We start from the raw sequence: 17,934 nt of genomic DNA, 5'->3' as shown, positions 1-17,934 counted from the left end.
TCTGAGGTTGGAGAATTGTTCTGGTTTTATATTTTGCTGAAAAAATAATTTCTTTTCCCTACTCCCAATACAGGCCTTTCCTCTTCCTAAGCAAAACAAGCAACGTAATTCCCTTGGACTCTGTAACCATTTCAGGAGAGGGATGATTCACTCTTTGGGCAAGAGGGGAAAAAAAAAAAAAGCTGGCCCTCTTCCTTTCCTATTTGACCTCCTTAAAAGGACCTTTATGAAGCTGTTAGTCCAGGCTACTAAAATAGCAGGGAACTATTCTTTATTAAAGCTCAAATGGAGCTGCCAATAGAAAGGAGAGAAACTGTTTCCTGAAAACCGAGGGCTTCGTTTGTCCACGTCCTGAACTAAGAACAATTGCTGTTATTTGTTTCACTGTTCATATTGTGGCTCTGCCAAGGCTTTATACAAAGACATGTGAAAGATCTTTTGAGGAAAGTGTTGTCTTGATGAAAACATGCCTGGTAAATGGCTGAAATCCCATCATTGCCAGCTGGTTCCTGAAAAACACACACACACACACACACACACACACACACACACACACACACCCCTCCAATGCAATGATTCAGCGATTTAATGTTCCTAAAATTTGGCAACAGTCCTCTAGTACACATCTCTGGGGAAATAAAAGAATATGGATTGAGGAGGCTGGCGGGTTTACAGTAATTGTTTGCTTTGGGCACAAACCCCAGGCATAATCAAATACCAATGTTAGGCCACCATGACTGTGTAATTTGACTTTTAGATAGTTCAAGGTGCAGCTTGCCTGAAAATGATAACAGATCTTGGAAGCAGACAGTAGAAGGGAGAAGAGTCGGAAGAGGAAAGGATGACAAAGAAAGGAAGGAAGGAGAAAGAAAGCAAAGAACAAAGAAAACCACAACAGCAAAAACAGAGATAGGGAGGGGGTGAAGAAGTGAATAGACATTTCCAAAAATCAGGGTCATTTATGATCTCATGTGAATGAGCACATTCTCAAAGACAATTGAGAAGGGAGAAGTATCTGACATATTGTATCCAGTTTCTATGAAAACTGCTATTATATATGTTGGAAGATGTCTATGACATTATTAAGTGTTTTTTCCAAAAAGACTGATACAAAGAAAAAACATTTGAGATTTAGACTTTTTTTAAAAGATGAAGTCCTGGTATGTGTGTTTTAGTAATAATATAAATATTGCAATTAATTAAATTTCTACATTTTCATTGATTCCAGGAAGCTCATATCCAGAGTTTCAAACTGAATATTATTTTCACTCCTTCATTTTTTTAACTATATCTTGACCTTATTCCTTTCTCTACATAGTTTTGTTTCCTGACCGTGACTTTTTTTTTGTTTTTTTTATATTTGCATAAATTACTTCAAATATTCTATGGAAGAAGGGAGGAAATAAATAATGAAATAAATGAATAGACAGATGATAGATAAATGACCTGAGCAAATAGATACTACAGGTAATATAAATGTAGAGGTCTAATAACAATGAGAGTGTACACCATATGATTCTTGTTACATAATATATAAAACAGACAGAACCAATCTGTAGTGTTATGGGGTACATATAAAGGTGATAAAACTATAAAGATATACCAGGAAGTATGTGCCATGAAAATCAGAATGCTGGTTACCTTTAGTTAGAGAAGAAGTGAACAGTGATGGAAAGGTGTACAAAGAGGTCACCTTGTCCTATTTCTTTACCCGAGTTATTGGTAAAGGGGGGTTCCTTTTGTAATAACTCATATATTTATGTTTTTATATTCATATTGTACATTCTTTTCTGTACGTGTATATACTCCATAAAAAGGTTAAAATGATATACAATATATATGTGTCATATATATAACAACCAACTGCTGAAAATAAAAACAAACGTTTGCAAAATTACAAAACGAAGTCTAGGATTTCTAAAAGCTAAAAAAAGGATTAACTGTTAGAATGAATAATGTCCAAAGTCTGGACATTAAGAACGTTGGAGGGATTAGCTGGAATGCAATGGATATTAAAATATCATGGCACTAACTAAATCAATTTAGCCATAAAAAAAAACACAGAAAGTATACAAACAATCTTGCAAAATTCATCTTATGGCAGTATTTATTGAGGGTCTGCTATGTGGCAGGCACTGTTCCAGGCACCAGAAACACAACAGTGGAGCAGTGAACAAAACATGTCAGATCGCTCTTCTCCTGAAGCTTACATTCTGGAGTGAGGGGTCAAGAGGGAGGAGACTGGTGACAGCAAGAAAGATAAGTAGATAGAAACATGCATTCCAGAGGCGGGAACAGCTTACGTAAATCCTCAAAAGTGGAAAGAGTTGGGCATATTTGGAAGACTGAAAGGCCCCCGCCCTTGCAGCACCCAGTGGGAAAGGGGGAAATGGCATGAGAGGATGTCAGAGTAGGAGGGGACGATCATGTTGCAGTTTGCAAGGGTGGGGCGCTTGGGTTCTGGGTGTGATGGGTATTAAGCAGGAGGTTGACAGGACCGGGTTTATATTATTCAAAGGTCCTTCTGACTACGTCATAGGCAATAGGTTTCATGGAGGAAATGGGGCAACAGTCAGGAGGCTATCGCACTAGCTGCGTCGAGACAGAATGGTGGCTTGAATTTGATCACTAGTAGTGATCGTGGCTATGTTTTAAATGTATGTCAGCAGGACTGATTGTGGCCTGAGTCATTGTCTTTTTGCCAGTGCCCTTTACTGAACTGGGGAAACTGGGATAAAAGCAGGTTTGCAGGTACAGGGAACTAAAGGTTTCCATTACAGCCATGAGAAAGATGGAGGCGCTAATTAGACATGCAGGCGAAGATGTCACGTGGGCATAGGTATCAACCTGGAAATCTAACAGAGATTACAGTTGAAGATACAGGGAGTCACAGCCTAAGTACTATATCTAAAGTCTCAGAACTAAATGAGGTCAGTGTATAGAGCAAAAATGCCCAAGACAACGTTCCAGGGTACTGCAATACTTAGAAGTTGAGCAGAGAAGAGCTAACAAGCACAACTAAGGAAGAGTAGGCTCAACCTTTTAGAAATTAAGAAATGCATTGAAAATGCATATTCCTTTCAGCATAAGAGGCTAAGGGGCAGGCAGACTTAGGGAGCTCTCCAAGGATTGAGGGGATCAATATCTTGGCCCATTGAATTCCCTTCAGACCACACCCAAATGCATATTCCTTTCAGCATAAGAGGCTAAGGGGCAGACTTAGGGAGCTCTCCAAGGATTGAAGGGATCAATATCTTGGCCCATTGAAATCCCTTCAGAGCACACCTGTGTGCCACAGCATGGTGTGTTCTCAGATCTGACCCTGGGAATGAAAGGCAACCAACAACCAAACTGATTATTTAGTTCTTAGTAAATTCAGATTTGGGGGTACAAAGTTTACAATAATATATTCTCTACAGAGTTCTACTTATGAAGCTTTTTAAAGACTCTTCCAAGTCGGCTGTGACTATCTAGTCTCACAACATCTGGAAGTAGACATTTTTCAAAGTTCTTTATGGCAAGGGTGTGCATAGAAATTGTGCATTCCTTCAAGACCTGGAAGAATGCATAAAGACATGTTCTAGAAATGTGTGTCAAATTAATGATCATTTTGATCGCCCCCAAATACAAAATAATATTGTAGCTATTTATAGAGAAACCCTTCAGAAAGAGAACTTTTTATGTTATGAAAATAAAGATTGCTAGAATTATTTATAGGCACATAAAAAACACCTCCCTTCAGGTTTGGTGTTAGCACATGACTGGAAAAGTATGAAATCTAGGTTTGAGTTTAGTGAATACTGCAAAATTTGACTTGATTCATTTCTTATATTTACTTAAAATTAAGTACCTTTTAAAAATTGCCCATTGCCTTATGAACAGTTGAGTCAAACTCCTTGGATCACTGTCCGTTACTTCCCTCTGGGCAAGACCATTCAGTGATGTTTCCTCTCCCCTCCACATACACAGCACACACATGCACTCCTGCCCATCTTGGCAAAAGGTCTCCAGAGCCCACTTTCCATTCACATACGCCACCTCTGTCTTCTCCTCCCAGGCTCCAGTGGCTCTGACTCTCATGACAGTATCAGTATTGGCAGTCTTCACAGTTAGAGGCACTTCACTTCTCACATTCCAATTTCCGAGTAACAATGAAGTGATTTCACTAGTCTGGCTGCTTCCTAGCCCCACTTCAAGCCCAACCCTATGAAAAACCTCTGAAGCTAAGAAAAGCCAAAGTCCTTTGCCACAGCTTTAATTCTTGGTAGCTTGGCTAACTAAAGCCATGGCCACTAACAAAAGGGTCTGTATTCCTCCTAATTCCCTAAATCTGAATATTATCATCAGCATCAACAGTATCAACAACAAAATCATCTTCATACCAATGTATTACATTTTGACTGTCAATTTTACTATCTACAGAAAACCATGAAGATGAACTGCTCATTGACTACAATTCTTTCCTACTAAATAATACATGTATTTTTTGAACAATAAGCCAAACCTTCTTAGTTTGCAAACAAAATATCAATCAACTTCCCTCTTGGCTGAGATCCCCAATTACCTTTATTTTCCTTCTGCTCTGTCACGGAGATAAATGATTGTGCTTGCTTAGCTTAGTTGAGGACACAGTTTCCCCTAGAGCATTTTACAGATGCCATTAGCCAGAAAAAGATTTTAAATGGGCTTACTGGGGCCATTAATTCTAAAACATTTACAGGAACTTTATGACTCTTAAACCCTTTTCCTTCCAAATTGTGGTAGAGACAGAGAAAGTGAAGAAAAGGCTTTGAAAGACCTGAGTCAACTTATGAAGGATCTAAGATGACTCTTTAGACTATAACTTCACTTGCTTAATCCCGCATAAAAATTAAATTAATATCATGAATGTGCTGATATTGCTTTAAAGTATCTTGTCCCACTCCCACTAATATGCCTCTGTGAGCTGGTTTCTCCACTATGCATCTTATTAAAACAAAACATTATCCCTTATGAGTGACTTTGTCATTAATCCAATCTATATTAGACACTTTAACAAGCAAGAAACAAGTTCAATGATCACATTAGAAACTTAATATGTTTACATAACTTAAATATTGGTATATATTTGTACCAATATTGTACATATTAAAAGCTTAAATATTGGTACATATGGTGTTTGTTCAAAACTGTGTTTAGGCATTTAATATGCAGAACTAGCTATTTCACTCTTTGTTGTCTTGTTTATACTTGCAATGAACAATGTGCAGTTTTTATTTTCTTTTTCCTATGTGTTGTTTGTTCTGATTATATTATTACAATGTTATTCTTTGTCTGTTGAATCTAATAATAAAAATTTAGACTTATAAAAAGAATAAGAGTTGAGTCAACATTCTCTGTCTTCTTCCTTTTTAAATTCTTTCAGCCTATTCATCACTCGTTTTTACTTTCTTGGGTTAAATACTTCTGAGAAAAATCTATGTCTGCCATGTTCAAGAAAGAAAAAACAAACACCAAAACTCATTATACAAAACCCCAAATTGTCCTAAGTGAGCCAACATGGAATTGTTGTGGCACCAAAGTCAACTGACAATTTCCAGCTTGGAAATCACTTTTAGGAAGCAGTGGGCTCCATGGAGATGAAATAGAGATTAGGGAGCTCTTGATGACTGCAGACCAGAGTGCCTGGCGCAGGCTGAGTAACAATGGAATACATTACAAGGCGGGGAGAAAGAGGTGACAATTTGACTATAAAAGTCCATCTTGCACAATATTGACAAAATGGAAGGTGCAGTTTGCCATCCAAACAGCATTATATCAACCAAGCATGTATCAGCATTAGGAGATAGTCAATGTGAGAATGTGGAAGTCTGGCCCATATTCACACTGTGGGGCAAGAAACACCTCTGGGAGCTGTTAAAGGGTCCGAGGAGCGCTTTCAGCTCCCCAACAGAAGTGCAGGGGTTCCATTTAATATTCTTGCCTTGAAACAGCAAAGATCCGTCATGCCCATTTTTAAATGCACATTTTTAATATTCTATATAATGCTACTCTTTAACAAACTCTTTACTCCCTGCCTCTCTGATGAAGCTTCCCGGGGTCTTTAAAGGGATTGTTAACCCAAGAATGGATCGCACTCTTTCTGCATGAGCAAGTCGAGAGACACTCCATTAAGCCTTCCAGTATTTAATAGAAAGAGTCATCTCACCTCTGAGGAGATGAGCCAGCTGCTCGGTGATGAGCTCGGGAGCCTCCTGGAGAATCTCTTTCACCACGAGGGAGGAGGAAGACTCGCCGAACCCAAGCCCAGCATCGCTCTGCTCAACTGGACTAATGACTTTGACAACAGCCGATTCTAAAGCTTTGTCCTCACTGGAAAGCAAATGGAGGAGAGGAAGAAAAAGAAATATGGCATGTTTTCTTACGTTGGGGAATTATTTAATCTCTTTTCCCACACAAATGACTTCCTCTCAGTAGCCAAAAATATAAGTAAGTTCATATGACTCAGAAGAACCTTATTCTATGTGTTTTCACATTTCATGTTAACTAATTATATTCCCCAAGATTCTTAGAGTGCCTTCACACCTTTGCACTCCTTTCTCACTTTGCTACTGGATAATAATAATAATAATAATAATTGCTAACATATGTTGAGCTCCCACTATGGGTCAGACACTGTTATAAATACTTTTGAAGTATTATCACATTTTATACTATAAAATGACCCTATTAAGTGAATTTTATTAAAATTTGCACTTTACAAATGGGGAGACAGAGGCATGAAGAGGTTAAGAAATTTGTCCAAGGTTAGAAAGCCTGTAAGTAGACTGGCTTGTATTTAGACTCTGATAATCTGGTTCCAAAGTTTGCACATCCAGTCATAGTGCTGGAGAAAAAATACTATGGGCTTATTTACTTCTGAAGAAAAATCTGGATAAAACTAACTTTATTCTCTCTTGTGCCAAAGCCAAATGAGTAGCAGTGAAGGAAATGAAGAGCTCTATTTTTGGAAAGCAATCTATTTCATAAACTATCTCAAAGCCAGAGTTCACAACTTCAGTCTCAAAACAAGCAAAATTTTTCAATTTTAATTGGTAACAAAACTCTTCCGAAGATTTCAACTGATACATATTTTTCATAGCTCAGTCCTTTGGTTTTTTTCAACTATTTTTTTAATATCTACTTGCATTTGTTGTCTGAAAGGTTAACATAAATTTAGTAAAGCATGTGATCCTTCTGAATACCGATAAATGAAGTCAGTCAAATAACCTACCAATAACTCTCAGCCAGTTATCAATGACTGATAAATATTAGTCAAAAAGAATTTTGTGCCGAAACCAGTTTGGCTCAGTGGATAGAGCGTTGGCCTGCGGACTGAAAGATCCCAGGTTCGATTCCGGTCAAGGGCATGTACCTGGGTTGCGGGCACATCCCCAGTAGGAGATGTGCAGGAGGTGGCTGATCGATGTTTCTCTCTCATCGATGTTTCTAACTCTCTATCTCTCTCCCTTCCTCTCTGTAAAAAATCAGTAAAATATATTTAATAAAAAAAAAAGAATTTTGTGTTTCAAACACCATGGGAAATTATTCTAAAAACTATTTATAACTGCATACCTAACATTACAATATATTCATAACTAAATATGCTTTCTAAAAAAGGTTTAAAGATTAGATATTGTACATGCTTTTATTTTATGTATACTAAAGTCAATATCCACTGGTTAATGTCATCAATAATTAGCAAACTGGCAAAGTATGCAAAAAAAATCCTAACATCTAAAACCACTCAGATGTTTAACTGTGATTCTTCATTCAGTAGCACTAGAGAGCTTATCAAAGGGCATCTTTGTGTTGGGTTGTAAGGTCCTTGAGTAATTTGTCTTATTACTCTTTATGCACCTTTAGATTCTTGTGCTAGTTAGCAATTCTTAAGTACTTATTGAAGGAGGAAGAAGACCCAAGTTTTCATCCAAACTCCTCTATTAACTGCATGTGGTACCTTGGGTAGGTCATTTGCAAAAATAGACGAAAAAGTTTTTGTCCATGAAATAGAGAGTTCAAATTACATGAACTTTAAAAAAAATCTATCCTGCTCTTAGAGTATAATAATGCTATGAGTGATGAGCCAATGATCAAATGACTTTCATAGCCCATCTACATAAATTTCCATTTCACTACTGAGATTTCTTTCTTAAGAACCTTTCAGTTTTATTTAGTGTTTAATTTCTATTTTTATTACCCATCTTCAGCATCAATACCCATGAGGGGTTGCCTTGCTACAACAAGTGTTTGAAATGGTTTAAAATTATAATTTTGGTCAATTTTATAAGAACTTTCCACTCAAAGATGTCATATATTTGAAATACAAAAGTAAAAACAGAAAATTGGCACAGTCCAGATTTTGCCATAAAAGAAGGAAAAAAAATTCCTTTCCTCTGAATGTCCTCTGCCTTTTACATTTCCCTGAACCACAAAAGTCGTGAACAAGGTGATACTTTGCCCAGAAGAGCCTTCCTGAAAAGACCAGACCTCCAGAGCCTCACCTCGCCAGCACGTTGCTGCCAATGAGTGTTATAGATAACTTTCCTTCATCATTCAGCTGATGCAGATTAATTTCATCTCGGAATATGTGGGATGATTCAGAGATGTTTAGCTCTTCCAGAATAAACCTTGTCTCGGTGAAGTAGCTGAACTCAGTCTTGGGTATGTTCAGCACCGGCAAACAGAGAACCCCGGGGGGACTGACCTACAGAGAAAGAAGTTCATATTCTGACAACAGCAGGAGGAAGGAATACATCTACATTCTCTCGAGCTGAGTTCCACCAGTAAAGGGTACAAAGGTCCTTTGGCCTCATTAAGCCATTTGACATTCATAACCAACTTTACCTGAACCCCATTAGCAGAGCTTTATCCATGGGTAAGAGGCCCCTAATGTTTTTCACTCTACATGAAACTTCTCATGCCTTATTTAAAATATTTTGTCTCACTTCAACCCCTCCATAAATTTAAAAAAAAATTGTATGCATTCTGCTCTTCAGGGAAAATAAATTCACACCTCTTTATGGAAAGAGCAGAAAATTACGATGACTGAAATAGGGCAGGTGAGGACTGTGGTGACACAGAAAGCCATGCATGTCCCATCTCTATGGGATGCCTGTCACTCAGCTCCAGCCCGCTGTTTACCTGCAAAAAATCCAGGCCCAGGATAGTTAAGTCCTTCGATTACTCAAGAAAAGTTAAAAATCTATATTTTGAGGTGTTATCTGTGATGTTTAATTGTTACAATTAATTTTTTTAAATAAAAATATTAAATAGGTCAATGAAAAACTCACTTATGAGCCAGATTTTGGCCCACAGACTAATTGTTGTGATTTCTGTTGGTTTCTTACTATTTTTTAAATCTTATATTAACAAACCTATTATTAAAATTTTGGTAATAGGGGGAGTTAGAGAAGATGGGTAGGAGTTAGAGAATTTCAGATTCACAATAATAAATTTTTCTATAGGAATTTAAAAAAATACAGGGTTTTAAAAAAAATACTCTGAGTATATTGCAATAAACCCTAAATATCAATGAGAAAATGTGGGGTTTGGTGACATTGAATTTTTGCATAAAGTAAATGACCTTTATTCTCACATCATCACCAGCTCTGTCACAAGCATAGTCTTTACTTACTACACAGGTTTAACATCCTTACCATCCATCTCTCTTTCTTAGCACGAAGACAACAGAGCATTTTGTCTATTTTGTTCAGTTATGTTTCCTGGTGCAAACAGCGATCTGGCACAGAATAGACATTTAATAGGTATTTGCTGAGTGAAAAAAATGAATCAGCCACTCTATCTAATGTGAAGCACAAAACCACTCCAACAAAATAGTTTTTCTCCAACCTGTCAGGTTAATACTGAGTCACAACTGTATCATAATCATTAGTAATTTATCTATGGCAAGTTATTTTTCCTGATTAACTGGTAGAGTCATATCTAACTCCTTGAACACTGAAACTTGAGTTGAGAGCATGCAGCCTGAGCCTATCCTGGCAGGACCTATTCTGAGGTTAGAGTCAGAAGAACTAGGATCTAGGCCCAGCCTCTGCTGTGTGGCTTTGAGAAAGCCAATTTCTTTTCTGAACCTTAGTTTTCCCCATCTCTATAATGGAGCTTACCTACCTGAGTGGAAAGTAGTTAATAGACTCTTACATGTGAAGCTGCAAATCTCTCTACTTATCCTATGCGTTACTACTCTGAGAGGGAATAGCCAGGTTCTCAGGAAAAAATTAAGATGGAGATGCAGACCTCTCGTAGGGGGCTTGGTCCAGTAAACTCAGAGCAAGGCACAAAAACATAACGAATCCCCAGTGTGTGCCCGTCAGTAATTCATATTTGTCTCCATGCTCAGTGGCAAACCTTAGACAAAGGAGAAAAGAGGCCACATATCTCTATTTTCATCTATTTGTTTTATCTATCACAGCTACTTTTCCCACTCCTTTTGTTGGATGTCATTATCTCATTCAAAACATTATAGTTATTGTTGATGGTATAACTAGTATATGATTTCCTTAAGAATCCATGCCACTATCAGTCTAAAAGTCAGTCTGGTTCAGTCAATTCTATGTTCTTAGACAGGCATTTTTTTCTAGGAACAAAAAATTCAGTTAATAAGATCAGTGTTTAATATGCATGCCTTGTCACAGGCACCCTTATCTCCTCATACCAATTAATCTCCCTTGTAAGGTTCCACAAAATTTAAGATAAAAAAAATTTTTTCAGATAAATTTGCTATAAAGACTGTATGTAGAGATCAGGGTACCTGACCCAGCATTTTGGTCAGCTGCTGCCCTAAAGCCGTTCTTGCCACCACAGCTCATTCTGGAAGACTGGATTTCATGTGAATTAAATCACTTAGATTGGCTATGCATAACCTAAGAGTCAAGGATCCAAATAAAATGGGAATAAAAAGCTAATGTACTCCATAAAATTAAAAATTGTGTGAAATTGGAAATAGCACCAAAATACTCATAATGTACCTTTTTCGGCTTTGAGATAATGCATTACCGTAGGCTAACGAATTTTATGGAATGGAAAATTTAAAACAACTTATTGAAAGGCCTTTTTCACCTTTAGAGGCATATTATAGACTTTACAGAGTACAAAGATTTTCACTCAGGGGAGATTATCACTAACTGAGAATGACCTGTTGTACACAGTCAGGGCTAAAAGGCAACAACAATATAGATGTAACATGTAATATCTCTGTTACTGAAAGTTTCAGCCAATGAGCTCTGTACTTCATGTAGTGTTCATACAGGTTATTCTGCACATATTTTCTACTCCCAAGGGAAAGACTAACCAAAAGGGATGATAAAGGAAAACAAGACATCCTGACTCTTACTTTTGTTAGTTCTCTGGAATTTTATACAACCAACCAACTATTATAAAACATTTTTTCTTTTCAATTTGAAAACATTGATCATATTGAAATAATGTTGCAACAAGACATCCTGACTCTTACTTTTGTTAGTTCTCTGAAATTTTATACAACCAACCAACTATAAAACAATTTTTCTTTTCAATTTGAAAATATTGATCATATTAAAATAATGTTGTATGAATAGAATCAGTAAGAAATAACCATAACAATGCCTAACATATAGTAGGTGATCAATAAATAGTTATTGATTAATGGATCATAATGCATTATTCTCTGCAACAATAAACCAGAACATGAAAACTTTAATAGATTTCTTATATTCCCAGAAAATGTGTGTTCTTAAAATTTACATTACAATTCAAATTAAAAAGCATAATTTTCTTTTCCCTCACCTTGTCTAGAAAGTAAGCATATGTGAAGGCAGAAATGAGAGAATCCAAGTCACACGATTTATGTCCAATAACCACATGGACCTTCTCCAAGCGCTTGCTTCGATTCTGAAACAAATTCAAAAAGAACATCACAATTTAACATGCAACAGATCAATATAAACAGGACATTTTCCCATCTTTTTTTTTTTAAAGTATGGCCTTAGCTACACTCATACATGATTGCAGAAAATCACAAATTTATCATGAAGGTTTGACACCAAGACATAAAATTGCACAACATGGTTAACATTCAGAAGTGCTCGTTCAAATTTTAGTAAATTGTCAGGAACAGACAATTGTTGATTCACAACCTCGGGAGCTTCCCCAGATAAAATCTGAAACTGGCCCTCATACACAGAGAGCAAAGAGAGACCAAAGAAAGAGGCAGGCCATTCCAGCTTGTAGGTGGCAGTTTAATGAGCGAGGGAACTTACAAAGCTTGTCATGAGTGGCCACAAGACAAGTAGATCTCTGCACCCTCCTGCCAGACTATTAGACGTTTATATAGAGGCTCCCACATGGGTTCAGTCATGTAGGGTCTCAACAAGAACATTACTATCTCAAGACTGCACCCTTGTAAAAGGTTCCCACTGTGGGAACGGTGGGCAGAACATACATTGTGGGGCAGGAGAGGGCATGAGAGGCCTCTGATTGCCTGGGTCTGACTCACAGGTCAACCAGTAGTTATGTCCTACCTCCTCCAACAAAAAATGTGGTTTTATTAAGATTATTCACAATCTAGCTCATATGAACTATAACTCTGAGTCATAATTTTTTAGTAAAAGATTACTGTATTTTGGTCTAAAGAACAACTCCATAGTATTTCATATCATTTTCTTATATAAAATGTTCTTCTTAATTTGACAACGTGCCTTTTTTCATACATCCCTGGCATGCAACACAAACTTTGGTAGGAATTTACTTTTTTTATGCCACATTTGGGGGATAGGATATGTTCTCTCTGCATTATACTCTATAATTTAGCAAATAAAAGTTGTAGCACTTTTCCTTCCCATCTCCAGAGAAAGGAATATGATTAGTATCATTCCCCTAAAAATACAAATCAGTTGCTGTTAAAAAATGTATATAATCCCCTCTCTGGAAAAGAAAATATATGCTTATCTTTCCTAGTTAACTCCATAGTTACTTAATGTTCCTTTATAGAGGGCTGACCTCCTTTTGAATAGCTAGGTTTGAAATGCCAAAGAACTAACCACTTCTGGAAAGTGTCACAACAAAACTGTCCAATAATGATAATTATAACCTAACTTGACATCTTTATAGAATGACAGAGATGACACATATGTATATTTCCCTCACTTTCATCTTTTGTTTTAACTTCTGTTTTAGGACTGACTAGAAAGCTAACTCAATTGTAATACTGCTCAAAGAGATTGCATAAAAAATTACCCTGCTCAGCACTATTGCAATAAAAAAGACTTACTTATTCCCTTATCTACAGAACAAAGATAAAGTGTTCTTTAGTAATTTACCAGGTATTTTACAAATGAATCTATAAATCTGTTAGTATTGGTATGGAACTATTGGTGTCAGAGTTGGAACAAGTTATTAAACAATCAGGTTAGCCCAAGGAACATAATAAAGTAAATCTTGAAGGAAGCTGAGTTACAGTCTACCAATATAGAGAATGACAGCAGGATCAATATTACAGATGAGTCATGCAATATGTAATATTGCTCAATTACAATGATCACATTTAAAAATATATTGAAGTATTCATCTTTAGTAAAACAACATGATTTAAAAGTATGATATAAACTCTCTGAAGATAATTACAACTCTCTCCCCCATCTCCATCAGCTCTAGCTCCCATATTTTCCTCTCCCAACTTCCTTTCCTTAATCTCACAGATTTACAGCTGGCTCATTTGGCTGAGTACCCTTTGAGGGTTCTGTTCTAGGCCCAGTTCTTACTCCCAAAGCTGGACTGCTTCCCCTGTGCAAGACTATCAGATATTCTAAAGACATCCAAAGAAATTCAGGTAAATGGAATTACACTCCATTACAATACAAACAAATGCATTAGGAAATCATATTACTGTAGAATACTGTTCTTCCGAGAAGCTCGAAGGCTGAGTAGACATTACCTCATTTCTCCTCCCAGATCTTGTAAGGCAGATTAACAACACTTTGCATAGGTCAATGGAGTCTGTGATGTGGCCAAGATTGTTCCCAGAACTCGTGACCCAGTTCAGTGAGCCCTGTCTCTGCCCTGCACCAACCACTCTATAATGCCATAACAACTTCAGAGTCTACAAAATGAATGAGCATGGGGGTGGAAGAAAGAAGAAGATGTTAAATATGCATTCTGAATACAGCAAGGCTTCAGACATTTATTCTACCAAGATTATGTTGAAGCTGACTTATCTGCTTTCTAATCTAGGTTCGATAATTCGTAGGCACAGCTCTGTGTTCAACACTCTACTTGCATAAAAGAAGACATGGGGGGAGCGTGGATAAGAAGACTTATGTATCAATTCATTTCCAAGTACAAACCAATTACTACTCAGAAAAAGAAATGAGCTAAATAGAACTATAAACACAGACCAATACTCAGGAATCTTCTAAGATTATGATTTATTTGTCCTTCATTGAAAGAGAAATAAAGTACATATCATCTTGTAGGCCAGGCTATAGAAGATCCTGGTGCAAAACTAGGAGGGTTCTTTTTGGTGCCACATGCCTGTCTTTTCATGCTCTCTCCTGTCTCCTCTGACTTCCCTTCTTCCCACACCTCAAGTTCCCTCACAGTCATGGCGTCTTCTCCTGCCATTCGCTCATGTCTGCCATCTGCAGCAAATTTCCAGGCTCCAACTCTCTCTTCCCCTCACCACCCTCCTACATCAAAATTACCATCCTGGTGCCCATGCTATCAAGGATCTATCTGCTTCACCACTAACAGTTCCAATGGAGAGACCATGCCAATGAGTACCCCTGGGTTAATGAGTTACTCACCAAGGTAACCTACTTTCATTCTAAGGAGCCCTTCCCGGGATTACACCACAATCCCAAAATATGACCAGAAATTTCACGTGAGCTGGGAATGTTGGACCAGACAGAAGGAACATCACAGCTAGAAAGTACTTTTGGTGCCTGCCAATAAGCCTTAAAAGTGATAGGCTCGACCTCAAAAAGTCTCAGATGTCCTACCAAAAACCACTGATAATATATAATTAGAGGGTGGGACAAGGTAGAGAGATAACAGTAACCAGGCTCAGACCGACTCCTGCCTGCTTGTAGGAATAGACCATGACATTAGTTGTGTAGACTCACCCAATAGGTAAGTTCAAGGAATGTGCAAGATTTGGCTCTTCAACCTGGGGATCAAGAACCAGAGAATAACGACCCACTTTCAAGCTTCCCACCACAAACGACCTTGGCAGTGTGAACAGAACAAGCACAGGCGTCGAGGCAGAAAAGTCTGGGGACTGATTTCAAGTGTCCGGGGAAGGGAACAGGGGGTCCTTGCAGTGCTGGGTCTACTCTGTGGCAATGGCCCCACCTGCAGACGCAGCAGTAAAACTGGTCAACGGAACTCAGAGGAGATTCCTGACCACAATGACACTCTGCACCTCTCGCAGCAGGTCTGGGGGGCCCTCCACAGACTCACAGATGTTCACTCTTAATATCTATGTCCCTGGATACAGCTCATATTAGGGTTTGGGTTATTCACAAACAGACAAATTGTGTCCAAGGAAACATGACATATGATAAGTTTATCAATTCAATGAATTATTGCCATTCACCTAATAAAAAGCAGTTTGTGTCAGGCACAGTAATAAGCCCTAGGGATATAGTAGTGAACCAAACAGACAAAAATCCCAGCCCATATGACACTTGTATTTAGTGCAAGGAGATTATGAACCAAATAATTAGATAATGATAAGTGGAGGAGAATGGGTGTGCTGAGATGAGGTACATTTGAGAAGGTGACAGCAAAATAAAAGCCTGAAGTGAACTGGGACCTAAGGATACCTCAGGCAAAGGGAATAGCAAGTGCAAAGGCCCTGAGGTGACAGTATGCCAGCATGTTCAACAGATAACTACTGCCCAGTGTATATATTTTCTTAACGTGACCCTGTAAACTCTTAGCCAGGAGTAAATAGATCTGGAAAGTAAACACTCATTCCCTAGACCAGTGGTCGGCAAACTGCGGCCCCTTGAGTGTGGCTCTTCCACAAAATACCACGTGCGGGCGCACATGTACAGTGCGATTGAAACTTCGTGGCCACACTCAAGGGGCCAAAGAGCCACAGTTTGCCGACCACTGCCCTAGACTCAGGCACACCAAGAACCAAGGAGGACTCATTGCTAATGCCTAAAAACAGCGCTGTGCAAGACCAAAACAATGGAATGATGGTAATGGGTTGAAATAGCTACTACTATACTGCTTTGTCATCTACATTTCCAAATAGATGGACATAATCTTTTCATAATCAGTGTATAAAAGAAAATATATTGAACAAGCCAGTATTCCCAATCATAACTTTAATATGCTTTCAAAATGTAATTCTATACATCACTAAAATGAGACTTCTTACTGAAGTTTACTCTTATCTCTTTTTAAAAGCCAGCACAATGCCTAAGCATTAGGATTCAATGGCCCATTAAGGGAAACTGCACTTCTCAGGCAAAAGCACTTTCAAACACACCCACAGAAAAAAGAATTGATTAGAAGGAGGGCTTCCAGAAGGCTGTTGAAAGCTTAGGCTTTTTGAAAGCTTTTTCATAACTCCTCCCTCGAGAAATAAAGCTCCTCCCACCTATAACTTTCCACAACTAAAATCCCACAATAAACCTTTAGTCAACAAGTCCTTGCAATACAGCTATATATGATCTCTTCATAACTATCCTCCCTAAATCGTTTTCTTAAAATCTTATGAAAATTTTTTCAAAAATAACTTATTGAAAATTATTTTGTATTAAAAACATTGTAGACAAAACTCACAGAAGTTGGCCAATCTCCTTCCTCACATATTAAATCAGGACACATTTCTTAGTCCCTACCCTTAACCAGCAGGTGAAGAAGCGAGAGAAAAGAAAGTCTCTTGAATTTATTGGATGGTATCTCCAATCATCTCAGGCATAGCAAAGAGTTGGCAGTTGAGCTAGTGCTTCCTTGACGACTTAGTAACTCCAAGTCAACGAAGGGAATCCTTCCTAGAGGTTGGCTGTGGGTGGTACAGAAAACAGCCCGCTTCCTCCCCAGGAGACCCCATGCACCTGTGGCTGCCATGATTCTAAGAAGACTCAGAGGTCTGGCAGGAGGAAACTACCATGCTGCTCATACCCGTGAAAGTCCTGACTCCACCAGGAGAGCGAGGTGGGAGGGGATGCCTAAGGGGCCACAGTGCAATGGGCAGCAAGGACTAAGGGAGCTGTGGAGATGCCCAGAGCAACCTGGTCCTCCAAAGGCAAGGACCAAAGCCCTTTGACCAGCTCTGCCAGATTCGGATGAAGTCACATCCTTTGTTCATTTGGTAAACAAATGAGGCGCCTCGTGATAGTGGCTTTGAGTTTAAAATGATTTCTAGAATTGAACTCCTGAAATTCTCATAATCTTATCATTACCTAGAGGAAGGTTGGGACCCAGAGAGAGAGAATGCTGGAGGGAATAACATGGCATCAACCGAAAGTTTTAAAAACAACAACAACAACAAAGAAGGAAATGCTTATTACTCGGTACAAGGTCTCTAGGATACAGGGGTTTCCCCCACCAATTGGAACCTTTGTATTTCATTCTTTATTTTTCTTTATTTCTCTGGTAAGAAAATAAATACATGCCATTAGAATAAGTCAGACACAACAACATTAAGAAAACAATGACAACTACTTTGTTAGCATATGGTTGATTATTTCACATTTATATTTATGCACATATATTAACACACATACTTCACAAAAATGGGCTGCTTCTATTCCTACTCTTTAGAAAGTTCCTTTTATTTTCACTTAACAAATCACTATGGATCTTTTTCCATGACCCAAACTACTTTATTCTATCTGGCTTGAAGGTAACTATTATATGGATACATGTCTGTGTATTGGAGGGTGGGAGCTGGGAGTTGTGGAC

General features: G+C 38.1%; 1 protein-coding gene across 1 annotated transcript in view; it reads right to left on the bottom strand.

Annotated features, from left to right (window-relative positions):
- The window catches only part of PRUNE2 (prune homolog 2 (Drosophila)), a 211,639-nt gene that overhangs the window by 155,661 nt on the left and 38,044 nt on the right, over nucleotides 1–17,934 (bottom strand). Inside the window, exons 2-4 of the mRNA XM_014541265.1 lie at nucleotides 11,803–11,907; nucleotides 8,523–8,725; nucleotides 6,188–6,351 (exon numbers count right to left, since the gene is read on the bottom strand). Of these exons, the coding sequence (XP_014396751.1) occupies nucleotides 6,188–6,351; nucleotides 8,523–8,725; nucleotides 11,803–11,907 (472 nt within the window). The remainder of the gene's footprint in view (nucleotides 1–6,187; nucleotides 6,352–8,522; nucleotides 8,726–11,802; nucleotides 11,908–17,934) is intronic.

Source organism: Myotis brandtii, unplaced genomic scaffold (genome assembly GCF_000412655.1).
Source record: "Myotis brandtii unplaced genomic scaffold, ASM41265v1 scaffold266, whole genome shotgun sequence".
In the NCBI taxonomy this organism is placed as follows: domain Eukaryota; kingdom Metazoa; phylum Chordata; class Mammalia; order Chiroptera; family Vespertilionidae; genus Myotis; species Myotis brandtii.
This window is presented reverse-complemented; position numbering and strand designations above follow the sequence as displayed.